The sequence below is a fragment of the Notolepis coatsorum genome (assembly GCF_963971535.1).
Source record: "Notolepis coatsorum genome assembly, chromosome: 13".
NCBI lineage: Eukaryota > Metazoa > Chordata > Actinopteri > Aulopiformes > Paralepididae > Notolepis > Notolepis coatsorum.
In genome coordinates, this window is record NC_140177.1 from 2539102 (window position 1) to 2566367 (window position 27266).

Sequence of the window (27266 nt, forward strand, 5' to 3'; positions counted from 1 at the left end):
GCCGCCCTAATTATGTGTTTCTTAATGGGGAATTCAAATATGAGTTCATTTTTAGGATCAGATAACTCTAACCTACATCATTTTGGATTTCAAAATGGCCGATTTTACCATTTTTCACCGCTTGGCCATACATGGATGCCAACATGAATCTGAAGGAAATCCTAACATGCAAGGTGTCTAAATTATGTGTTTCTTAATGGGGAATTCAAATATGAGTTCATTTTTGGGATAGGATAAATCTAACCTACATAATTTTGGATTTCAAAATGGCAGATTTTACCATTTGAACCCCTTGGTCATACACAGGTGCCAGAATGAATCTGAAATAACCCTAGGTGCCACACCCGCTTAAACCCTTTCCAGGTCAGCTCCTGCCCCCTCCCCTCTGCCAACCCCCGGCTTGCACGACCAATAGCGTCGCCGCCAGCCCCAGGTTGGCAGAGTGACAGCTCGGCTGACCAACTGACCCAAATCCCAGGGTCGCTGCAGTTGGAATGGCAGTTGGGATTTTGCTGTGATATTGCTCGGTCCTTGATCTTTATCCATCCGTCTTTTCTGCTCTTCCTGTGGTGTTGTAAGCACATTTCTTATTAAGAACCTGAGGAACTAATATATTAGTTATTATTAGATGTAAATTACCTTGTTGTATATTATTTTTGTTAGAATAATTGATGTGGTGCATCGCTAGCTTGAACTAGCTAGCTAGCTAGAACTAGGGAGGCGGGGGGGGGGGAGATCTCCTGTATCCTCTTTGATGGGCGGATTGACATGACCAATGTGATGATGGAAGCTGAGGGCAGTGACCAATCTTTTCCTGCAAAGATCAAGGAAGAACACTATAGTGTTGCTAGTGAGCCTGGCAGCAACTATCTGTTCCACTTTACACCAGAGAAAGCAACTAAAGAGGAGTCATGCAGAGCAGATTGCTAAGGTCCTGTTTTCCTGGCTGAAAGAGAGCGGTTCTGATAAGACCTTGTGGGCCATTGGAGGAGACTCAACTAATGTCAACACTGGAGTGAAGGCAGGTGTAATGAGGAAGCTGGAGCTACACCTGGGGAGAAAGCTGGTCTGGTTGGTGTGCAACCTGCACACTGGTGAACTTCCACTGTGCCATCTCATTGTTGAAGTTGATGGGGCTACTCTGTCAGACAACAAATTATCTGGGCCAATAGGACAGCTCCTCGATTCTGTTACAGACTTGGAGATCAATCCTAACTTCACCAGGATCTTTCTTGGCCCTCCGATGATCAAGATGCCTGAGAAGATCATTCAAGATCTCTCAACTGATCAACACTATGGCCAAACACTGCTGTGCTCTGAGGATCAAAAAGAGAGAATTGAGGGGGTGGAGAGAATCCTGGCCATCAGGGGAGAGGGGGATCCAGACACTCAGCTGGGAGACTCCTCTGTCAGGATCAGAAGAACACCTCACATCAATAGTGATGCTTCCAGCATTGGTGGCTTAATCAGTTGGTCAGAAGATGTGTCAGAGTCACGGAGATTGCGTTCGTCACCAACCCCGGAGCGGCTGGATTCGCCTGTTCGAATCCAGCTCACAGCTCCGGGGTTGTCACCAGCTTGGCTGGCCGTTCACACTAATACAATTGGCAGTATTAGAGGGTGGGAGAAGCTGGCGGTGTGGGTCCGGGTCGTTGTAAACAGCGACTCCTACAGTTCGGTCGGGGCGCCTGCTAAGCGCGGATAGGATCTAAGTGGGATAGTGTGATCCTTCCACACGCTACGCCCTCTCAGTGAGAATCCGCGCTGCCAGGTGAAAAGAAGCGGTTGATTGGCTGGACGTGTGTCGGAGGAAGCACGTGGTAGCCTCCATTCTCCCAGACCGACTGTGGGGGGTAAGTGCGCAGCGACCAGGAAGGGGATTGGGAATTGGCATAACGACTAACATTGGGATGGGAGAAAATCGGAGGAAAAAGGAGGGGAAAAAAGATTAAAAAAAAAGAAAATATGTGTCAGAGTCACCTCTCACCTGCTCCCTAAGCACCTCTGAGGTGAAGAACTTCATCAACACCCCCATGGAGGTTCTCGACTGGCCTTGCCACACACAAAGCATCGAGAGGGTTGTTCAAATGGTGACTGAGGCCTCTGCTAAGTACTTTTCACAAGAGAAAAGGGATGGAGGGATCAGGGCTTAGACCAGCAGGAGGCTGATGTCCAAGAATGAATCCAAGCAGGACTTGTGCAACCTGATCAAATTCAAGAAGATAGAGGATTGATGGAGCCCCATGGATTTTCTCAATACATTGAGAAGTTTGTTAAAATGGTTACTGAGGTTTCTGCTGAGTAGTTCTGGAAAGAGCTCACCTATTTATGGCTGACGTTGACTTTAAGTTTGTTTGTAGGTTGGTGGCTAAAGCAGTACAGTAGGAGACCTTTCTGTCCAAGAATGAGTCCAATCAAGACATTGGAACCTGGCAAAGTTCAAGAAGTCAGGAGATCGAGATTTAGCACTTAGGTGTTTGTGTGCATTACAAATACAATTTATTATTGTTAGTATTATTATTATTATTGATCTTTGTAGTTGTATCCAGTTATATACAGTTCACTTGTTAATAGATTTGATGGATTTGTCATTATAAATGATTTCCCATATATTTTTTTATCTTTGAAAGGGGGTGGGTAAATTTGGCAATTTTGTAATACAATACCATATGGGTTCAAATGGTAAAATCAGCCATTTTGAAATCCAAAATTATGCAGGTTAGAGTTATCCCATATTTGAATTCCCCATTAAGAAACACATCATTTAGACACCTTGCATGATAGGATTTCCTTCAGATTCATGTTGGCATCCATGTATGGCCAAGGGGTGAAAAATGGTAAAATCGGCCATTTTGAAATCCAAAATGATGTAGGTTAGAGTAATCTGATCCGGAAAATGAACTCATATTTGAATTCCCCATTAAGAAACACATAATTTAGACACCTTGCATGATAGGATTTCCTTCAGATTCATGTTGGCATCCATGTATGGCCAAGGGGTGAAAAATGGTTAAATCTGCCATTTTGAAATCCAAAACGATCTAGGTTAGATTTATCCGATCCGAAAAATAATCCCATATTTGAATTCCCCACAAAAAAACACATATTTTAGACACCCCACTCGATTGATTTTCCTGCCCAAAAAGGAAAAGTCACTTAAAATAAATAAATCATGTGTACTAAATATATATATACAGCTAATAAATGTGAATTTATCTTTGAACCTCTGTTGTCATGCCTCGTCAATATACCCCCCCCCCCTTCCCCACTAATGGAACTGGTGTCGTGGAATCACTTCGCTGTGAGTGTTTCCACGGTTAGCTCGCGGCTAACTTTAGCTAGCTTAGCTCGCGGCTAACTTAGTTACTGCCTCTGCATCCCAATAACTGAACAATACACACATGCCCCGAACCGCGGAGGTCGTACCGAACGGTGTACGGTTTGAATGCGTACCGTTCCACCCCTAGTTGTTACATAGTGTCATCGTCATTGAGCATCCTGATGGCCTGGGGATAGAAGCTCCTTCTGAGTCTCTCTGTACTGGCCGCCTGATTGCTTTTACCAACGCGTTCGTGTTTCCTGATTGGCCAGGTCATGTGACATGTACGCCCAATCGTGGGACCGCAAGTTTCTACACTGGTTAAGCTTAGGCGCTCTTTCGAAGTTGGTTAAGGTTAGAGTTTGTCTTAGAGCATGGCGATAGAACGCCTGCCCTGATTCCAAACTCTAACCTTAACCAACTGCGAAAGAGTCGCCTAAGCTTAACCAGTGATAAACTAGGCGTTAGGTCGTTTGCAGGCTGTTCGACCCGGAAATAGGTGCAGAACTTGCCGTCCCACGATTGGCGCACATGTCACATGACCTGGCCAATCAGAGCGCAAAACGGGAACCCGGAAACACGAACACGTTGGTAAAAGCATAGGCGCGTACTGGCCATGAGACTCCGGTAGTGCTTGCCTGACCGCAGCAGTTCAAAGAGGCAGTTGTTTGGGTGACTATAGTCTTTGATTATTCTCTTAGCCTTGGCCCTGCAACGCGTTATAAATGTCCTGGAGAGTGGGAAGCCCACCTCCAATTGTGCCTTGGGCTGAACGGGCCACTCTCTGTAGTCTGTTGCGGTCTTGTGCAGTGCTATTCCCAAACCAGGAGGTGATGTTACCAGTCAGGATGCTCTCTATTGTGCACGAGTAGAAGTTCTTGAGGATCTTCTGACTCACTTTGAACTTCCTTAGGCGCCTAAGGAAGTAGAGGCATTGCCGTGCCTTCTTCACTACACTGTCAATGTGTGTGGTCCATGTCAAGTCCTCGGATATGTGGACTCCGAGGTACTTAAAACGGTTCACTCTCTTGACCGGTGCCCTGTCGATGCTGAGGGGGCTGTAGTCCCTGGCCCCCGACCTCCTAAATTCCACAATCATCTCTTTCGTTTAGCTGACGTTTAGGGAGAGGCTGTTCTCCCGACACCACCGTGCCAAGTCCTCTACCAGGTAGGCCCTCTTGTCGTTTGCAGAGATCAGGCCCACCACGACTGTGTCGTTAGCAAACTTGTTAATTGTGTTGTTGTTCCGCTGTGCCACACAGTCATGTGTGTACAGCGAGTAGAGGAGGGGGCTCAGAACACAGCCCTGAGGGGCCCTTGTGTTGAGAGTGATGGATGAGGAGGTGCAGTTGCCTGCTCTCACCACCTGGGGTCTACCCGTCAGGAAGTCCAAGACCCACTGGCAGAGGTCATAGTTCAAGCCCAGGTCCCTGAGCTTGGCTACGAGTTTGGAGGAGACTATGGTATTGAATGCTGAGCTGTAATCGATGAATAGCATTCTCACATAGTTCCCCTGCCTTTTGTCCAGGTGTGATGGTGCCGTGTGCAGCACATGGGCTATGCCGTCCTCCGTGGACCTGTTGGGGCGATATGAAAATTGCAGGGGGTCAGGGGGGGCTTCGCAAAACAACAATCTTGTTTGCAAAACAATAAATCAATAAAGAGGAGGGTAAACATAAAACACAAACTGCGTTACATCATCTCAAAGGTTTTAGCAGGATCTAAAAGTGAATTAATTTGCTGCGTAATTTCTCAACTTTTACCGGCTTATAAACCATAGTCTCGTTCTAGATACCCTTAAACTCCATTATGCAACTACAGCTAGCTAATACTGTGTTTCCGTTAATCGAGCAATCGACATACTCTTAAAAGTTCTTACAAGCTAGCTAAGTAAACCTGAACGCATGCGTATATGCACAACAAACGTCTGTCTGACTTCTCCCCCCAATTCAAATGATAAAAGCACTGCGATTGGCTAAGAAAAGTGGCATGATATGACGTCACCACAAAATCCCCATCAGCCCGCCCATTTAGCTCACTTTCTCGACAGCTCATTGGTCAGCCCAGCACACACCACGTGACTCTCTGTTGGGTCGCTGGAGCCACGCCCCCCACCATGACCTAGCCAACTCACACACACACACACACAGTGTGAAATCCAATTAACAGATCAATTATCACATTAAATTGCAATGTAAAAGACATGAATGAGATCTTTCGGCACCAATAACACAACGTGTATCAGTGTTGCTTTTATGTATGAGGAAGTTATTCAACGTTAGGTCGAGAAGCATCCCCATTGGTTCTTCTTCTTCTGTGGGCGCTTATGCAAACGGTCCCGTGACGTCAGATCCTGAACTCGAGCGCCATTTTTTTTCCTCAACAGGGGAGAGAGAGAGACAAAAGCAGAATCGAAATTATTGTTTATCTGTGGGCCAATTAGCAACAATAACATTTCAGATTCAAGTAGTCATTTCATAAATCCATTTCTAAATTGGGGAGGGGGCGCGGGGGGTCCTTAATTATTATTATTGCCGTCCGGCGGGGGGTTCCTTGGATGCACAGCTGGCTTGCCCTGTATTTTGTGGTAGAGGAGCGACGGAGCTGCTGCGGAGCTCCCGGTACCGTCACTCCCGTCAGACAGACAGAGAGACCGACAGACAGACGGTGAACGGTTCTGGTTCTGCACCCAGGAGGACACACAGGTAATTATTTCAGCGTGCACCACCACGTCTGTTTTGTTGTTGTTGATGTTGTGAGCATGCACCATAAACAGTAGCAGCAGCATCATGGCACTGCATGGTGCTAGTTAGTTAGTTAGTAGTGTGTAACGTTACTGCCTCCTGTCATTACAGAAGTTTACCACAAAAAAAGCACATTTCAACTTCTGTCATTACAGTCAGGCAGTAACGTTACACTACTAGTAAGCATGCATGCTAAGCTAACAGGAATGTGCTAAATAACTACTGTAGTAGCTGCTAGTGGCTCACATTGTTGAGACTGACCGGTATGATTTTTTCTTACTCCCGTTCCCGTGACTCAGTTAAATGAAATCCCGACCCCGTCTTCTCTTCTTCTCCTCCCGATTACAAAAAAAATGACTCCTCCCGTTCCCGTTTTTAAGGGGGTGGTGGCAGCCCTAGCATGTCTGATTATATTCCATACATTGCATGTATTCCATTATTATACTACAGCAATACAACACTCCCATGTAATCTTCTAATAATGTGTCACTCTGTGTTTACTCAACCAATACTCAACCAATAATGAAATGATCGTGATTGATTGATTGAACATTTTATTAACAGATTGCAGAATGGGTACAATACAGTACGGCTCAATACACACAATTGTTAAGGGGATGCAGACCAGAGAAATACGTTCGTCTTGTTTACATCAAGGTCCCCCATTTCCAATTCATCATAACATACATGACATACATATTACATACAGATAGACAGTACTGCTATATCTAGACATTTATGACATACCAGATGTACAAATACAGTACTGTTTGTGATACAAAAAGAGTATCATATTAATTTATAGTAGTATCATAACAATTAATTGAACGTATATTTAGTAAAATGTCAACACTTTCCTATACGAGATTCACACGGACCACATTAACCTATGTTGTTGACGCGACCGGATGGCAACCACCACAACAACACCAATCACATGCATTGATGAGCCCGGTGTTTGCAAGACCCCCCCTCATCATATTGGCTACTTATGACGCAATGCAACGATTTTGAATTGGAAACAACCGAGAATGGCCAGTGTCATTCAGAATCGACAAAACATGTAGTCATGTACTATTCATACGAATATATATAATATGGAGAAATTAACTTTCTTTTGTATTTGATTATTTATTTTTCCTGATCCACTCCCGTGGATTTGTTCCTGTCCAGTGGATTGATAGTGAAATTGACTCCGTCCCGCGGGATTCCTGAGGCTCTAATTGACAACTCAACAGGCTAAGTAAGCTAAAATGTTGGGCAAAAATATTATGTTTGCGCTGACCTGCATTGAAATTAGAGATGTATCAGAATTGATAACGTTAACTGAAGTTTAGGTCGGCACATGATTTACTTCATTTGACACTGACTGTCATATTCCCAAAATATTTCCCACCAAATGTTATATTGGAAATGTAATATTGAGGCAATGCATAGCCCTGCCTTTACAGTTACAACTGTAGCGTTGATTGATTGAAAACGTTAACAGATTGCAGAATGGGTACAGTACAACTCAATCCACACAATTGTTAAGGGGATGCAGAGAAAGACTTCCGTCTTGTTTACATCAGGGTCCCCCATTAATTGTTGTATGCATTCATTCGTGAGATGCATGGAAGGTTAGTATTGGCCAGTATGATAATGTCAATAATGGTGGTAATGCAGCAATAGACGCATAGCTACAGATCACAGCTAATGCTCTCAATCTCAATAAAATCATTATAAAACTTGCTGTGATTGCTAAAGGCATTTTTATGTAGCATTCCCATACAGCCCTTTCTTCACATCTGACTTAGCAATCATTTTACATACAGGGTTAAATGTATTAACTTGTCTTTGCAACAATATAGGTTCCTTTTTTAAATTGGAACAACAATGCTGAGGCAACTCCTTTATGACTGTTGCTGGTCAGGTTTGCCCAAATCGTACCATATAGCCTACCATGTCTCCTAAGAGATAACGAGTCATCTAAATAAAATTATTACTTGGAAATGTCCTAAATGGAAGTGATGCACCATACGATGTTACTTGCAGGGGTGTTACACAATACACACCCACTCAGTGTGCAAAACCAAACTGGTTACACCCCCTTTGATGTCTCTAGGTTCAAAAATCTATCTTTAACTCGTCTCCTGTATGTATATCCCCTTTTTAGGGATGTGCATAACGGCTATTTTTAGGGGCGACTATCCGCTGTCATTAACCCGGTTACATTTTGATTTTTTTACGTAATGTGTTTCCAAGTGGTCTCCTGTGATGGCTAACTGTCCAGGGCTGTTATGTGCCGCGCACAATCTGCCCATTTTATATTCTGATTCTCTCTCACTTTCGCTCTCAACATGACAATACAAATCCATCTAACGTTACCAGACGACATCCTACAACATCATCTCCTCGTCATCACAACAAATGCCACTAGTGCATGATGTTAGCTAGCTAACTACAAAAATACAGAGAGCCTGCAGGATAACTGTAACAATTGCAACATTCGCAAAACATCGCAATGCATCGATCCTAAGGTCCAATCGCATCGAATGGAAGTCAAATTAATATTGAATCGTTGCCTGAAGAATCGTAATCGAATTGTTGTGGGGTCAAATATTTACACTCCTATTATTAACCTATAGTCCATTCATGCTGAGTGAATCAGTTCCCCCAGCCACATTTGTGTATTCAAATTTTTTTGAGGAATTAACTGATCGAAAATGTATCGAATTGAAACGTGGTAAAATGAAGAGATTTCATGATGCATTGAATCGTTGCCTGAAGAATCGGAATCGAATCGTTGTGGGGTCGAATCGTTACACCCCTATAATTTACTCGTCATTAGTAGCAACACTTGTAAAACCGACTCCTCTCTATCTCTCTGTGCATGAGTGAGGTTGGCACTAGAGTGAGAATGCGCTGTTCCTCGGAGCAAGGTCAAGCTTCTCTTTCTTTTAGTTTTTTGCCCTAGCTGTTTCTTTGCACTGGCAGTAAGCAGGAAATGGTCTAGACCTTTGCTCATTCGCTTATTATTATGTCATGTGTTCATTTAATTTAAAATGACTGGTTAAGTAGATATCCTTGCACATCTCTAATCCCCTTTATGATTGAACCAGATTTAATAAGTGAGTCAATATGTATTTTATAATAAAAAAAAACATAAAACCGATAATGCTATTTTTCTTTTTCTTCATTTTAAACCCAGAATTGATTCTATTGTAAGGGAGGGCAGAATAACCAGCATTCCAAATTCTTCTGCTTTTGATATGAAAAGCACTTGTGTTGCTCATGTTTTATATCCGCTGCTCGGGTTTTATAACACGGCACTCTTTTCTGTTCATGTTTGTTAGGCTACTACTAGGAGACCATGTATCAGGTTCCAGTTGCAAGTATTGAGAAGATCCGAAAAACCAGGAGGAAAGTGAAAACCCTTCTATGTGGATTTGGGCTGGAGGACTGCCAGAACCTGCTCAAGGTATGCTGGGTACATTCACTTCAGTTGTTTGTTAAAGGGCCAGTTTACGCCTTACCCGGAGTGCTATCTATTAACACTTTGAGTGCCAAGGGTCCGGTGCCCCGGAACCCCGTTGCGTGCCAACACCCACTTCAATGATAGAGCTCTCATATTTGCGAACGGATAAACTATATCTTAAATTATGGCTATGTGTATAATATGGCCGTCGCTTATCAATGACTTGTTTGCAGTCAACATTGTCGAAACGGATTGTTTTTTAATCGGTTCATTTCCGTTTTATACCATTTTGAAAAACGCCTGTTCCTGGAAAGTTCCAGAACATTTCTGAAGATTCTGTGATAATCGCCCTTTACTGGAATATACTGGAATACACAAAAAACTAGGGTTGTCTTAAATACTTCGAAGCTTCGTTTGATGGCACAAGCTTCGAACATAAAAAAAAAAATCAAAGTTTAATTTTTTTTTTTTTACTTCGATTTTTGTGTGTGTGCATGGGGCCATTGGGTGGGGCCGGGGGACAAATACACTGGAGGAAAGTAACCCAGCTCAGCACTGCCCAAATTATATCATCACTATTGCCTGTTTGAAGGATATCATCCTCAAACACATATACACCTACATGCCTTGTAGAATTCCACACATAAGAAAGAAAGATACTGGGATGAATAAACAAAATAGGAAATAAAATGTAGAAATACATGCAATACATAAATAAATATGGATCTCCATATATGAAATAGAACATTTAGATGAGGTGCTACTGAGATATTTTGGTGAGTTCTTTGTTTTTTTGTGGAAGTAGCCCTTCTTAAAAATGCATGAACATTCACTGATAATTGGTCTGTAGTGGAGTCTACAAGGTCTACATTGCCGGACCATGTAGAATCCGGACCTTGTAGACTGACATAATTCTGTGCATAGTTTAGTCTACACAGGCCATATTTCAAATAATCTAAATCTTACTTCATTCATCTTAAACATTCTTGATTTGGGGGATTGGTAGTTCCCATGAAATCTGAAGTTGTTCAAACGACAACAGCGATCCACCTTGAATTAAATCACACAGCCGAGTGAAACCTTGTTGGCTGCGTCACAGTCACGAAAGGAGCTACTTAATTTATTAATCCAATCCACTTTATTTATAGAGCACATTTAAAAACAACAAAGTTTACCAAAGTGCTGTACAAGTCCCACAACATAAGATAAAAAATAAATAAAAAATTATTAATATTTTTTTTCCCGAAGCTTCGAATTAAAGTCGAAGCTCGGCCCCGAAGCTTCGATTGCCAAAAAAAGCTTTGAAGGTCAAAACTTTGTCATTTTTCGGCCTATTTATGAATAGTTTTCAAATAAACACTAGATTATCGATAGTATATGTGTACTTATGCACGCTAGGGAAGCGGGCTGAAAATCGATTATCTATTTCCTGATCAACACACACACACATAGGGCCCACGTTGATATATCTGTGAAAAAAGCTCTGATTATCCCAAGACTGGTAAAATAGATTCCTTACCTCAGATCAGATGTTCTCCAAAAAGATTATTCAAATTCCTGATCGCCATTCCAAATATCGATCACGTTTATTGATCCAACGCTGGGTACTGGAAACACATTATCCGCTGTTCTGGTGGTCGGCGATGATTTCGATCATTTCGGGTTACTTGTCTGACAAGTCAAATGTGGAAGCAGGACTTTTCTCCATGCGTTTCATTCAATCCAATCCAAAGGGGTGCAGTACCATCCGGAGAGACGATAGGGGGCGGTATTTTCCCAATGGAGCTCAGAGAGAGTTCCAGTGGTAACGTGAGGCTAGATTGGTGAAATATTAATGGAAATCGCTAATAAAAAAAAAACTAGATCTCTCGTCTCTCTGGCACTCAACGGTTGGCATGAACTAACGAGAAATCTCGTCGTTGGCACTCAAAGTGTTAAGGATGGGCATAATTTTTCAAATATTCAAATCGTTGTGAATATTGTTTAGTTCCAAAAAATATATTTCCCCTTGTTTTTACCGGCACCTACACTGTGTAGTGTAGTAGTGTATTGAGAGTAGAGCCTATTAACTGTTACACCGCTGGGTACAACTCACTAGCTAGCCAGGTAGCTTAACAGCCGAGGGAAAAGAAGGATGAAGAAAGAGAGACTTGAGATGTTTCATGGTAGCAACATTTTGTACGTTTCCCATGTTGTATTCGAATAGTTCCCTAGTAATTTAGTGAGTTTTGCCCTACCATCTATCCATCCTGGTAGTTTTGCCCACCACCCCTACCATCTATCCATCCTAATAGTTTTGCCCACCACCCCTACCATCTATCCATCCTGGTAGTTTTGCCCACCACCCCTGCCATCTATCCATCCTGGTAGTTTTGCCCACCCCTACCATCTATCCATCCTGGTAGTTTTGCCCACCACCCCTACCATCTATCCATCCTGGTAGTTTTGCCCCCCACCCCTACCATCTATCCATCCTGGTAGTTTTGCCCACCACCCCTACCATCTATCCATCCTAATAGTTTTGCCCACCCCTACCATCTATCCATCCTGGTAGTCTTGCCCACCCCTGCGCCATCTATCCATCCTGGTAGTTTTGCCCACCCCTACCATCTATCCATCCTGGTAGTTTTGCCCACCCCTACCATCTATCCATCCTAATAGTTTTGCCCACCACCCCTACCATCTATCCATCCTAATAGTTTTGCCCACCACCCCTACCATCTATCCATCCTAATAGTTTTGCCCACCACCCCTGCTATCTATCCATCCTAATAGTTTTGCCCACCACCCCTGCTATCTATCCATCCTAATAGTTTTGCCCACCACCCCTGCTATCTATCCATCCTAATAGTTTTGCCCACCACCCCTGCCATCTATCCATCCTAATAGTTTTGCCCACCACCCCTGCTATCTATCCATCCTAATAGTTTTGCCCACCACCCCTGCCATCTATCCATCCTAATAGTTTTGCCCACCACCCCTGCCATCTATCCATCCTGGTAGTTTTGCCCACCACCCCTGCCATCTATTCATCCTGGTAGTTTTGCCCACCACCCCTGCCATCTATTCATCCTGGTAGTTTTGCCCACCCCTGCCATCTATCCATCCTGGTAGTTTTGCCCACCACCCCTACCATCTATCCATCCTAATAGTTTTGCCCACCCCTACCATCTATCCATCCTGGTAGTCTTGCCCACCCCTGCGCCATCTATCCATCCTGGTAGTTTTGCCCACCCCTACCATCTATCCATCCTGGTAGTTTTGCCCACCCCTACCATCTATCCATCCTAATAGTTTTGCCCACCACCCCTACCATCTATCCATCCTAATAGTTTTGCCCACCACCCCTACCATCTATCCATCCTAATAGTTTTGCCCACCACCCCTGCTATCTATCCATCCTAATAGTTTTGCCCACCACCCCTGCCATCTATCCATCCTAATAGTTTTGCCCACCACCCCTGCCATCTATCCATCCTGGTAGTTTTGCCCACCACCCCTGCCATCTATCCATCCTGGTAGTTTTGCCCACCACCCCTGCCATCTATTCATCCTGGTAGTTTTGCCCACCACCCCTGCCATCTATTCATCCTGGTAGTTTTGCCCACCCCTGCCATCTATCCATCCTGGTCGTTTTGGGAAGATTCCCGTATGTTTTGGGGATATGTGCCGTCGCTCCAATACAATGAAGCTGAACCGCACCCGGATTGTGGCGCTACGTGAAACTGCTCTCAGTGCTCTGTGTGTTATCTCTTGAGCAACGGGTCATGAATCTCTCTGTGCTTTGCGCGCCACAAGCCATGTGCCATTCAGCTCCATTGTACCGAGTGATGGCAGATTTATCTACGGCAGATGTATCCAAGACTAGGCGAATCACACCGAAATGATCAAATCTTCTGACAAGGGGATTTTTTTAATTTTTTTTTAAATGTAGACTAAAATGTAAAGTGTGTGTATTACGAGGGATAGGCTTCCACTTAAAACTCTACAGCGTTGCAGAAGACTTGTGTTTTAACTGTCTGTATGTCACCGTTCTCCAGGACCTCAGTGAAAAGACAGAAGAAAAGACAGATGGAAAGCCAGATGAAAAGCCAGATGGAAAGCCAGATGAAAACTCTGACGATGAGGCTTTTGATGACACCGAGTGGGTTGATTTCACGGATGGCTTCCATGTCAAGCAGAAGAAAAAGGTATGTATGACACTCTGCCCTTCAATGACGACTATGATCTTGAATAGCCGTCTGTAATACTTGTTTCAAATAATTAGGGCTGGTTTGATTAATCTAATTAAAATGTAAAGCCTGATTTGAGCATGTGCAATATCGAAAAGGCTGCAGTTTACAGACACACACAAAGAAACTCTCAAAACGGTATAGTCCGGTGAGACATGACGTCGGAAAGGATTTGATTTTGATTAGGGATGCACCGAAATTTCGGCTACCGAAAGTTTTCGGCCGAAAATGGCAAAAAATGGCCTTTCGGCTTTTGGCCGAAAGAGTTTTTTCACCGAAGATATAATACCGAAACAGAAACAACCTGTAACCTAACGTGTGTTGTTCTTGTTGTGATGATGTCGCGCTGTCGGGAGTCGCGCTGTTTCTATGTAAACTCTGCGCGCAACGCGTCCAATAAATGCGTCTTTAACATCCTTATTTACTATATGCCCGTCGCGGTTAATCACTGAGTGATCTAATATGCATATTATTCAGAGCGAGAGGGGGGGGGGGGGGGGGGGGTGAATAGTGTTTCTCACATTGACGCTGTCTGTCGTTGATAATATAATCTTTCTCGAGCATACACGTCGCGCGTCTACTGTGCCGCGTCAAGAGAGCACATTCAACTGGGGACTAGAAAGGTGCGCTCAGTAGAGCACAGATGTCCGCCGCGGCAGCCAGAGAAAAGATGGAATTAATGTGCTGTATGCATTCAGAAGTGCTGAATAAATGTTTTATGGGCCCATAATAGTGATTATTTATTATTTAAGTTAAGTTTTGCCATAATCATATATTTTTCCATAATCATAATGTTCCACAACATTGGTAAAAAAAATTCTATTCTATGAATCATTTTCGGCATTCGGTTTTCGGCCAACTGTTTTCTATTTTCGGTATTGATTTCGGCCAAGAATTTCCCATTCGGTGCATCCCTAATTTTGATCATTAAAAAGTGGGCCTAACCATAACAAACATCATTCCGAGCTGGATGCTAGCTACTAGCTAGTCTATTCCGCACGTAAAGTCATGCACTAAGCTAGCTTTCCCTTACTGATAACCCAGGACATTCGTAAACCTTACTTTGTGCTCTCCAATCTCTCTGCCCGTGGACGCTGAGAGCAAAATCAGGAGTATTAAACACAAAATTCATAGTAGTTATAGGTAAGAGTTATAGGTTTGCGTCGGCAGGAGGTAGAGCAGTTGTCTGGTAATCGGAAGGTTCCCGGTTATATTCCGGCTTGTCCCAGTAGCGCGTCGAAATGTTCTTAAGCAAGACACTTAACCCCTAACTGCACCTGATGAGCAGGTTGGCACCTTGCTGTCCGTGTGTGAATGTGTGAGTGAATGGGTGAATGTGAGGCATAAGTTGTAAAGGGCTTTGGATAAAAACTGTTCTATACATGCAGTCCATTTACCATCCCAGGATGTCCTTTTCCATAGGAAATTAATAGAGGCAAAAAGGCCACGTAGTAAATCACCAGCTGTGTTTTCTCTGTTGGCTCTTCCTTTAGGTCTGAAATGCAGAAATACCAAAAAGATACCTCTGGGCAAAAGTGGTTTATAATAATAATAATAATAATAATAATAATAATAATAATAATAATAATAATAATAATAATAATAATAATAATAATAATAATAATAATAAACGTTATTTGTATAGCACCTTTCATACAAGAATTGCAGCTCAAAGTGCTTCACAGCAGTAAAAAAAAGAAAAAAAGGCAGGCATAATATTAGCACAAAATTGTCAGATCAATGCATAAGGCAAGGCATAGAGCATTAAATCATAGTTTTTCATATTGGGAACTAACATCTCAATAGGTCTTTGTTTACGTTTAGATTCTATGGCAATTTTAAAATAGAATAGACGGAGTAAAATGATGCAATAGTGCAGCGCAGTAAAATAGTTCTCATAATTTACAGTACAATAAAAATAAAGTAAAATAGCCCTCATTTACCATACAATAATTACAGTGTTGATGTAATGAGTCTAGGCGGCACAGTGCATAAGAGGTAGTAAGATCAAATTTGCATAGAACTGGCACATTAATTTGACAGGACGTGCATTAAAATAGGCAGAATAAAAATAGTGCAGCCAAAATACTGATAATGTGTCATAACATTTAAAGAGTTGGCCTCCCTCAGTGTTTCCCCTAGAATTTATTTCAGGGGGGGTGGTAGGCCCCCCAAAACTACTAGTGTTGTCGCGGGGCGCGTGTGTCACAGATACGTGGTGTCAACAGTGTCGTCATAGACGCGCGCTGTAAGGCGGTTGTTAGTATCGGTGCATTTCTCTACACTGAGCTGAAATGAAATTGCACATAAATTAGGTAAATAAATATTAACACATAAATTAACTTATTTACAATTTTACATACAGTAGTTACAACACACATATGAACTATTTACAATACAGGGACAGTGTTTCCCATAGGATTTTCTCGGAATGGATTTGGTAGGTTTTTTCTGCGTCTCCGTAGACCGTGCCGCACCACCGTTTTAAAGTCTTAGTGAATTGATTGATTTATATGAAAACCAATGTATGTATAATTTAGCTAGCTCGCCAACGATACTGTGATTAAAGCAAACTTTAATAAAAAAAAATTATTAAAAAAATAATGATTTTTTTATATATACCGGTGTGTATATATATATATATATATATATATATATATATATATATATAAATATATAAAAAAAAATTGTATTCAAATTTTTCAGGGGGGCGGGGGGTCCCGTTAGCGGGGCGGGCCACCCGCCATGGCAATGGTAGGGGAAACACTGCTCCCTGGTATCTCATTTAAATGCTTGAGCAAAGACAGTCTTTTGAAGATATTTAGCGAGTTGGATTCCCTGGTGTTTTTGGGCAGTTTGTTCCATAGTTTTGGGGCGTATGAAGTCACCTTGACCACTTTGACTTACCGTGGTGCTGTGTTGTCTCTCATCACTCTGCACAAGGCTTCTTTACTGTACAGGGGAGTACAGATAAAATGGCAATATTTCTACAACATTCTAAAGCCAGCACAGTGGTATATTCATGGTGATTTAACCGTGAGTGTATCATGAATATACTCACTGTTTAGAACGCTCTTGACCAATCGCAATGCGTGATCGGACCTACCTGTTAATTGTATAACAACAATTAAATGTCAGATGTTGTCAAAAAAATATATAATAATAATAATAATAACGTTTCTATCAAGTACCCGGATGGCCCTGCTATAATCCAACATATCATGTTGGACTATTTGACAGTGACATAACATTGAGTATTCGATTCATGGGATTGATTTCATAATGAGGTAACTAATAGGCAAGCTGTGTAACATAACATTGGCAACTCATTAGATATAATATTGCACACAGAGAGCAGAGTTGAGAAGGATGTAGCTGTGGTGGACACATCTCTCTCTCTCTCCAGCCTTTTATTTAGAGTTTTTTATTGTGTATAATATTGTATCACATACTTTGTGCGATATGGACAAAATGATCTATCACGATATGGGTAATTTCATATCTCGATAACGACATAGTACGTTTTCTGTAAATTCAATGTAAATAACTACATGCCTCGTGACTACTTTTTGATAATCCTGTGAACTAATTAAGGCTGAGCCCGAATGTTCGAACGTTCGTTCGTTATGTTAACGTTCGAATTCTAAATCAAAATTCAAACTTTAAATTTTTTTTATGTGTCTATTCATTGTGTTTGAACCAATGTGGTTTTTCTTCACAGTTGCAGATAAAGATTAGGCTACACTAATATTATAGTATTAAAAAAAACATTATATTCATTAAAGAAAGTTGATTTAATAAAAAAGAGACTAATTTAATCAGATTAATCACTTTATTCAAATAGAGGATTTAGTTTGAGGATATATATAAAAAATTAAAAAAAAGTTACTTTTATTTTATTTTTTAAATTTTAATTAAAAACGAAGGTTCGAACGTTCGTTTGTAAAACCCTGACGAAGTTCGAATCCCAAAAACAGGCTTCGGGGAAACAGCCTTAGAACTAATAGCACTTTCTCTTTTCTCTTATTTGGAAGAGACGTTGAGCAGTGCTTTCAACACGAGCCTCATGATGTAACGGCGTCGCCTGGCTCTGCCTCTCATGATGTAACGGCGTCGCCTGGCTCTGCCTCTCATGATGTAACGGCGTCGCCTGGCTCTGCCTCTCATGATGTAACGGCGTCGCCTGGCTCTGCCTCTCATGATGTAACGGCGTCGCCTGGCTCTGCCTCTCATGATGTAACGGCGTCGCCTGGCTCTGCCTCTCATGATGTAACGGCGTCGCCTGGCTCTGCCTCTCATGATGTAACGGCGTCGCCTGGCTCTGCCTCTCATGATGTAACGGCGTCGCCTGGCTCTGCCTCTCATGATGTAACGGCGTCGCCTGGCTCTGCCTCTCATGGCTCTAGAGTCTAGTGTCGTATCAAACAAGTAAAGCAGGGGGTTCTCAAACTTTTTTTATACAACAACAACCCCATTTTATTTAGGATTTATTTTGGGGACCCCCCACACTTAATGTATTGCGTCATTTCAAACGTGGAATTAAGGAATATCAAAATAAAAGCACACGTTGTTGAATTTGATCGTGCATATTTATTAGAACATTTTATTACAGCACTATGTTATCAATACACATTTATAAAACGAGGCATATTTAGCCAAAATATGTTGCCAGAACATTTAATATATATATATATTTTATTTTACTTGTCAATGTGTTTGACACAGACACTTGTCAAACACTGACCCCAATTTGGGTCGCAACCCGTAGTTTGAGAACCCCTGCTCTAGAGTCTAGTGATGGAGCTGATGATGGTCTGGCTCTACTCTCATGGCTCTAGTGATGGAGCTGATGGTCGTCTGGCTCTACTCTCATGGCTCTAGTGATGGAGCTGATGGTCGTCTGGCTCTACTCTCATGGCTTTAGTGATGGAGCTGATGATCGTCTGGCTCTACTCTCATGGCTCTAGTGATGGAGCTGATCGTCTGGCTCTACTCTCATGGCTCTAGTGATGGAGCTGATGATCGTCTGGCTCTACTCTCATGGCTCTAGTGATGGAGCTGATCGTCTGGCTCTACTCTCATGGCTCTAGTGATGGAGCTGATGATCGTCTGGCTCTACTCTCATGGCTCTAGTGATGGAGCTGATCGTCTGGCTCTACTCTCATGGCTCTAGTGATGGAGCTGATGATCGTCTGGCTCTACTCTCATGGCTCTAGTGATGGAGCTGATCGTCTGGCTCTACTCTCATGGCTCTAGTGATGGAGCTGATGATCGTCTGGCTCTACTCTCATGGCTCTAGTGATGGAGCTGATGATCGTCTGGCTCTACTCTCATGGCTCTAGTGATGGAGCTGATGATCGTCTGGCTCTTCTGCAACGTTGGTGTTTGATTTAATTTTATTACGGATCCCCATTAGCTGGTGCCATAGCAACCAGCTAGTCTTCCTGGAGTCCACACAAAAGAAACATACAAAAACAATTATTATTGCAAAACAAAATTATTAAAAGTCAGTACTCCACACACAATGCATAATGAAGCTAACAAATAGGATGGCTAAAAGTACATGCAAGCTAGGAAACGGAAAACAAAAAAACAAAACAAAATACTTTACAGTGTTAACTCTTTCAATGCCACGCCTGGTTTTCCGTTTTACCGCTTGAATGCCACCATCCGCGCCAATGTTAACGTTAATATCGCCTAATCTATGTTTTAAATTATGGCTATGTGTCTAATCTGCCGATCGCATTATCAAAGACTATTTTCCAGTCAGTGCTGTGAAGGTAGATTGTTTTTTTATCGCGTCGTTGCCGTTTCAGAGCAGTTAGAAAAGCCCCCGTTTTGATATAAAAAACAGCTCATTCTGGAGCATTCTATGAAAATCGTCTTTTAGTGGAATATTCCACAACGTTGATATTCGTCTGCCTTTTTATGAATCGTTTTCAAATAAACGCTAGATGATCAATATTATACGTGCACGCACGCACATTATGGCCGCGCGCGGATAATCGCCTCGTTGATTTCCTCTCGGACTTTTACAGTGAGACCGAAAGAAGACATTTCACAAAACAGCTTATAACTTCATCAAACTTACTCTGATTATCCTACCACTGATAACATAGAGTCCTTACCTGACATCAGATGGTATCCAACTGGTATATTCCAATTCCTGATCACCATTCGAAAAAATCGATACGTGTATGGATCCAACGCGACACAGTGGATCTCCATGATCCGCGGGGATCTGAGGCTCCAGAATGAACTCTAGTAACCCCGGCTGGATCAGTGAACTGGAAAATGTGGAGTACCGGATTTTTTTCCCCATTCATTTTCATTGAGTCCATTCCAAAATCACTTATGTCATCTGGGAGACGACAGGGGGCGCTTTTTTCCACAGTGATCACCGGCGCAGCTCGGCAATACTCGGGTAGGCTCGGGTGATGCAATAATTTTTCAGATCGCAAAAAAAAAAAAAAAAATAATAATCAGAGAAATCTCGTGAGTGGCTAGCAACCACCTATAAAAAAACACGAGAAATCTCGTGAGTGGCACTGAAAGAGTTAAAAACAATTTAAGATACATTTTTTTATGTGAATCTACTGTAAATGCAGCAGAGGTTTTGAGGCAGGTTATTCCAAAGAGTTAATGCTCTAAAAATAAAAGATCTCCTTAAAGCGTTGGTTTTTGGACCTGGCAATTCAAGCTGCCCACTTGACTACTGGAACCTCTAGTGTAATGATCATGCACAGTATTACTATAAACAATCTGTTTATGTATAAAAACAGGAGTTTTACTGCTCATGACCAACTTGAACAGCGCAAGTGTATTAAAAGACAATCTATTTTTTGGGGCGGTCAGGTGGCGTAACGGAGATTGCGTTCGTCACCAACCCCGGAGCGGCTGGATTCGCCTGTTCGAATCCAGCTCACAGCTCCGGGGTTGTCACCAGCTTGACTGGCCGTTCACACTAATACAATTGGCAGTATTAGAGGGTGGGAGAAGCTGGCGGGGTGGGTCCGGGTCGTTGTAAACAGCGACTCCTACAGTTCGGTCGGAGCGCCTGCTAAGCGAGGATAGGATCTAAGTGGGATAGTGTGATCCTTCCACACGCTACGCCCTCTCAGTGAGAATCCGCGCTGCCAGGTGAAAAGAAGCGGTTGATTGGCTGGACGTGTGTCGGAGGAAGCACGTGGTAGCCTCCACTCTCCCAGACCGACTGTGGGGGGGTAAATGCGCAGCGACCAGGAAGGGGATTGGGAATTGGCATAACGACTAACATTGGGATGGGAGAAAATCTGAGGAAAAAGGAGGGGGAAAAAGATTTATATATAAAATAAAAAAAAAATCTATTTTCAACGTTAAGCCAAGAGAGGCGGGCATGCATACGGCTCACATTAGACCTTAGTGAGCAGTTTGATGTGGGAAATCGGTCTGCAGCGGACTTTGCACAGTCGTTTTCTGATCAGTGTCAGATTTATTTGTATCCAAACCACGCCCCAAACGACAGAACTTGAAGTACCCCCCCCCCCCTTTAGGTACAAGCTCCTTTCCCTTTTGTGTATCGGAGTGTTGCGGGGAGATTCCTCCTGCTCCTCCTTGTTTGTCATTGGAGCTCAGCTCACGTGTAGAGAACGTAAAGCAGCGTCTGAGTGGCGCAAAATACTGCCGTAGAGCACGTCTGCTTCAATAGAAATGATCGAGGGAAATCTCTTATCAATAGAAAATGTTCTATCGTCCCATGATATATATCGTCATATCAAACAGCCCTAAGTCCAGCTAAAGGTGTGAAAAACCCATCAATTTATACATTTCCAAGTAAATTATGAAGCTCTTGACAGAATAATCGATTACTCTGACAAGCCACTCGGAAGTGTTTATAGGCGTGTTGTCGTTTGTTTCGACATGTCCTTCCTCTTGCGTAGGTTATGTTTCAGCGGCTCAGTTCTGAAATGCATGTCATTAACTCACTCAATCTGTGAAGAAAATAAGGAAAATGCCCATCCCTACTGTACTGTCCCAAAAACTCTGCTGAAAAATGGTCTGTTTCTGTTCCCCTCTCAGTGGCCGTATCGGACGCGAGCGATGTGCTGCAGCCTTTGCAAATACTCCTCGCGGAACCTCTACAGCTACAAGAGTCACGTCAACCGCGTCCACGAGTACGAGAGGGCCAAGGTCACCCTGCAGCCCTGCACCGACTGCCTGTTCGTCGGCCACCCTCGTGCCCTCAAGAAGCACATGTTGTTCTTCCACAGCCCCGTCACCCCTCCTAAACCCGTGGCCCAGCCGCCGGCGCCTGTAGCTCTGCCCACCCAACACAGCGATGAAAGATATCAGTGTACGAGATGTGGATACCCGAGCTCTTCCGTCTATGTGATTAAGAAACACATCATTTTTAAACACCTGGAGCATTTAGCGCGACAGTTTATTGGTCACAGAATACAGGCCAACGGGGGGAAGATGTACTTCTGTAAAGTGTGCAAGATGAACACTGGCACTCTGGATTACATGATCCACCACATGCTGGTGGAGCCCACGCACCACTGGGTGAACACGCAAGTGCAGCCTATAATTGCAGAGAATAAGAGGCTCATGAAACCGAAACCGACACCAACGCCAAACAGCAATGGCTTGTTTTTAACATTCCCAGGGCTTGGTCCGAAACCACAGCAAGCTCAGGCGATCAGTAATGGGCGCTTGGTTCTATCAAACAATGGACAGCCACAAGGGAGGCTGGTGACCTTGCAACAGCTGCAAGGAGCTGCAAGCGGGACCACTTTGACATTTGCCCCTGGGAGCAACCAGGCGTTCCTGCCCCCTCAAGCCTCAGCCCTAGTGCAGCTGGCCAGCGCTGAGGCTAAAGGTTTGCTTCGGCCAGGAGCTACGATATCCTTTCAAAGTGCCGTACACCAAGGATCACCTATGGTCCAACTTCCCACAACATCCAACGCCTCTCTGAAACAAATGTCACTGGCCCTGGCTCCCGCTCTCGGGCAACCGCCGCAGAATCCACAAGGCAAGCAAGTCCTCTTTCCACCGGGCTTACAGGTCAACATGGCGGGGTTGGCTCGGTCTGGTTCGCAGCCCGTCGCCGTGGTTACCCAGGCCATGGCCAACCAAGCCACGCCACAAGGCACCATGTTGACGTCACAGTCTCTACTGAGTCACCTGATCCCAACGGGTAACAAAGTGAACGGCATGCCCACGTACACCTTCGCTCCCCTAAACGTAACGGTGCCCAATGGTCAGAGTGCGGCCGTCCCTCCTCCTCAACCCGTCAAGCCGGCGAATTTTTCCGCACCGCAAACCAAGAAATGGACCACTTGCCCCCTTTGCAATGAACTTTTCCCTTCCAGTGTCTTCGACATGCACACCGAGGTCGCCCACAAGACTAAATCCATCACGTCCAAGCATGAAAGTGTGGCCGCCCGAGCGCCGTTCCTGAGGAAAATGCCGGACAAAACGGTGAAATGCTTGATGTGCAAAGTCCTCCTGTCGTCAAAGGGTCTATTTGAACACCTACTCCACGGCCTGAATTGCTTGTACTGTTCAGCGTTGTTCTACTCCATCAAACAGCTCATTGAACACGTGAAGTCGCACAATCCAAGCAACAAGGCGTACTGCGACTTCCTGCGACAGGAGTACAGGGTGTACACGAATGGCGCCGGGAAGCTCCTGTTTCCTTACTTTGACATCAACACCACTGCGCCCAAAGAGGTCTTGGGGGACACGGAGCTCAACCTGGCCTTGGTCACGAACTCCCTGGACCTGATCTTCTTGAAGATGCTGCCGAGCAACCACCTCGACATCTGCAAGGCGCCCTCCAAGGTCACCGGCGCGTACTGCCCCTTCTGCGACGAGACGTTCCACAACGAAGCCAAGCACCTCCAGCATCTGAAGCAGAAGCACTTTGTGGCGCCCACCATCCACGCCATACTCAACACGGAGGCCTATAAATGCATATACTGCAACGGCGTGTACACGGGCAAGGTCACGCAACAGGCGGTGATGCTCCACATGCAGCGTTGCCGTTGTTCGCCTCAGAAACAACCCGAGATGCCCGCGCCGCCCGCGGTGCCCGTGGTGCAAGGGAGCCATGACCTAGTCATAACGGGAAGAGGACAACCTCACCTGACTATGATGCCGCCCCAACAGAGCAATGACCTAAAGGTAAGGGAAGAACCTAAAATGATTATGATGCCGCCCCAGGCTGGGGTCAGCCACCCGCCTGGTCTTTACTTCCTCCAGATGCCACAAGCACGACCTATGGCTGTGTCTCAGACTCTGGCTCTGACCCTGGCACCTGCCCGTGCCCCTGTTACAATCCGTCCGCCCCCGGCACCGCCCCGCCAGCCCCCGGCACCGCCCCGCCAGCCCCCGGCACCGCCCCGCCAGCCCCCGGCACCGCCCCCCGCTGATCCTCAGGAAACGGAAGCAGAATTTCAGAGCAAGAAGAGGTTGGAGGCGGCATGGAAGCAGGTGGTCGAGGCCAACAAGCGCGAGAGAGAGGAGAGACTGGCGCTGCGCAAGAAGCGAGAACAGGAGAGGTTGGCGGCCGCGGCCGCGGCGCCGCCCGAGCCGCCGAGTGACCCGTCGGCGAAGCTGGCGCTGGAGCCCATCTCCAGGGAGCAGCGCTCCTCCGACGAGCGCAAAGAGTTCATCTCTCGATACTTCCACGTCAATCCCTACGTCACCAAGAAGCAGATGGACGAGCTGTGCAAGAAGCTCTCCCTCTCGAGGGCGGAGTTGGCGGCCCACTTCGGCAACAAGCGCACCAAGTGCATGAGGAACCTGCAGAGGACCCGCGCGGTGGTGCTGCTCGGCTTCAACATGACGGAGCTGGGCAAACTCAAACACAACCTCCTCATCCCGTCCGCCGACCCGCCGGAGCACGCCGACGCCACCGCGACCCCGACCGCTCCTCCACCACCACCACCGGAGCCGATGGAGGAGGAGAGTCGAGCGTCTGTGGAAATGGAGGAAGACGCGGAAGGTGAAAAGAACGCGGATGCCGGTAAAACCACGAATGGAGATGTCTCTGAAAAAGTGGCGGAAACGGCTAAAGCTTAAATGGTGGCCTTCTGAGAGCACACTGGTATACTTTGTACAGTATATACTACACACGACACTGGTATACTTTGTACATACATTGTACATTATATACTACATACCGGTATTACTTTATTTCCCAAACAAGAAGTCATCTATAACCGACTATTTCCCAGATGAAGCCTAACTGGTCCATCAATATTGCTGTTTCTGTTCATGATGGACAATTTTATTCCAACTGGTCCTTATTTTATCACAACACTTCAGAAGAGTTCCCTCGAAACATGACAAAATACACACACACACGCGCTGATATTTGAATGTCTGTGAAAGATGTTAATTTTAGAATAAGCATAATCAGTAAAAATAAATCTCGTTCAGCAATGGCTACCAACTTCAAGTTAGACATTGATTTAATTCTCTTTTGCAAGCTTACTGGTCTGTTTTTATTTTATTTTTAACATTTTTATTTTTTACTTCCACATTATGTTATTCATATGGCTGTCTTGTGTTGAAATATAGACTTTGGAACGCCAAACCAAGACACATCTCTGTATTACCTATCGTGCACTTCCCAGCTCACAGCTGAGGTATTAACTACACACCTCACCTGATATTATGTTCAGCTCTTATTAAAAGACTCAGTGTTGTGGGGGAAACTACTGTACCAAAACTACCGGCTATATTGCAGAAAATAATCACAATCTTTGAGTCTGGAATGTCACATTGGACCACAGAGCAACAATCAAACTGACCGAGTCAAGAGTGTTTGATTAAAGGGACCAGGGAAGGTAAGATGGGCAGCGTTGTTGGAAGTGGAATCGGGGGGGGGGGGGGGGGGGGGGGCTCTCGTTTATTTTTTTTATGTAGTTTGTAAATTGACTACATGACCCAAAGCAGTTAACTACTGAACAAACTACTTAGTTGGAACTACCACCCAACTACTGCAAGATATAGTTAACGACATGTAGCTCAGTTTCTAGTTAAACTACTCTCCCAGCACTGGACACACGTTTAATTTTTCCTAGTAAAATCCTCATTTGTGTCAAATGGTCATCTTCTGTCACAAAGAGATGATTGTTGTGAGAGTTGTTGCGCTATAAGGTTGTTTTAAGGTTGTTTTTGTTAAATAGTTTGATACTGGAAAAGTGATTTAGAGGATTAAGCCCCGTCTTTCTCTACTGTGTGGGGTCTTTGTCTATTTATATTCTGTTTGTGTTTTGTTATGTTCTCACCCAGTGACCAGTACTTTTTATTTTATTTGTTATTCTATTTATTTTTGGGCTTTCTGTCATTTTCACCCATCCCAATTTAGTCGTTATGCCAATTCCCTTCCTGGTCGTTGCACGCATTGCCCCACTGTTGGCCTGGGGAGGGTGTAGAACTACCACATGCCTCCTCCGATACATGTGGAGTCAGCCAGCCGCTTCTTTTCACCTGACAGCGAGGACTCTCACTGGGGGAACGTAATGCGTGCGGAGGTTCACGCTATTTCCCCCCAGATCCCCTCCCTGCTGAACAGGCGCCCCGACCGACCAGTAGGAGTCGCAGTTTACAACGACCAGGGGACATACTGTACCCCACCGGCTTCCCACCCGCTAACACTGCCAATTGTGTTAGTAGGGACGACTGACCAAGCCGGAGGTACTGCTGACAGCTGGATTAGATCAGAGTCTCTGCGGTGGTAGGTGAGTGCTTAGTCCACTGCGCTACCCAGTCGCCCTTGTTCCACATTTTTGAATTATTTAAGGTAAATCATTAAGTGCTGTTGACCCACTATTCTCGACAAACTATTATTTTTTTTTTATCCACTTTTTCTCTTTTTTTCTATTTTTCTCCCATCCCAATTCCGCTGTGCCAATTCTCCCCTCCCCTGTCTTGAACGTTGCTCGCATATGCCCCCCACTGGCCGGTTGTAGGGAGGATAGAAGCCTTGCATCACATGTCCCCTCCGATACATGTGGAGGCAGCCTGTCACATCTTTTCACCTGCCAGCGCGGACTCTCATTGGCGAGGTGTAACGTGTGGGAGGCTCACACTACCCCCGCCATTTCCTGTCTCTGCTGTGCAGGCGTACCCCCAATCGACCTGTAGGAGTCACTGTCCACAACGTCCAGATTACCACCCATCGACTTCCACCCGCTAACTCTGCCAATTGAGTTAGTATGACGGCTGGTCCAAGCCGGAGGCAACGCCGTTGGTGACGAGCGCAATGTCCGCTGCGCCACCCATTCTTAAATGAACCGTTATCCGGCCTTCTGTGCTAAATTGAAAATGTACAAAATATGACAGATTTTGAAAAGTATTTCCATCATGTTGAGCACTTGGTTCTAATTCCGACTATGGTGTTTGCATGTGTTTTGGTATAACGGTATTGTTATTATTACTCAATATAATCAACATATTTGTATAGACTTAAAGGGGAACACCACCCAATTTCAGAATTCATACACATTATTCCTAACGTGAAC

General features: G+C 44.4%; 1 protein-coding gene across 1 annotated transcript; it reads left to right on the forward strand.

The window, feature by feature from the left end:
* The first annotated feature begins 5856 nt into the window (after window positions 1–5856).
* adnp2b (ADNP homeobox 2b) lies at window positions 5857–25602 on the forward strand. The gene is made up of 5 exons (XM_084327380.1): window positions 5857–6024; window positions 7237–7306; window positions 9399–9523; window positions 13561–13710; window positions 21811–25602. The coding sequence occupies exons 3-5, from the start codon at window positions 9416–9418 to the stop codon at window positions 24814–24816; spliced, it is 3264 nt and encodes a 1087-aa protein (XP_084183506.1). The 5' UTR covers window positions 5857–6024; window positions 7237–7306; window positions 9399–9415; the 3' UTR covers window positions 24817–25602.
* Window positions 25603–27266: the final 1664 nt, after the last annotated feature.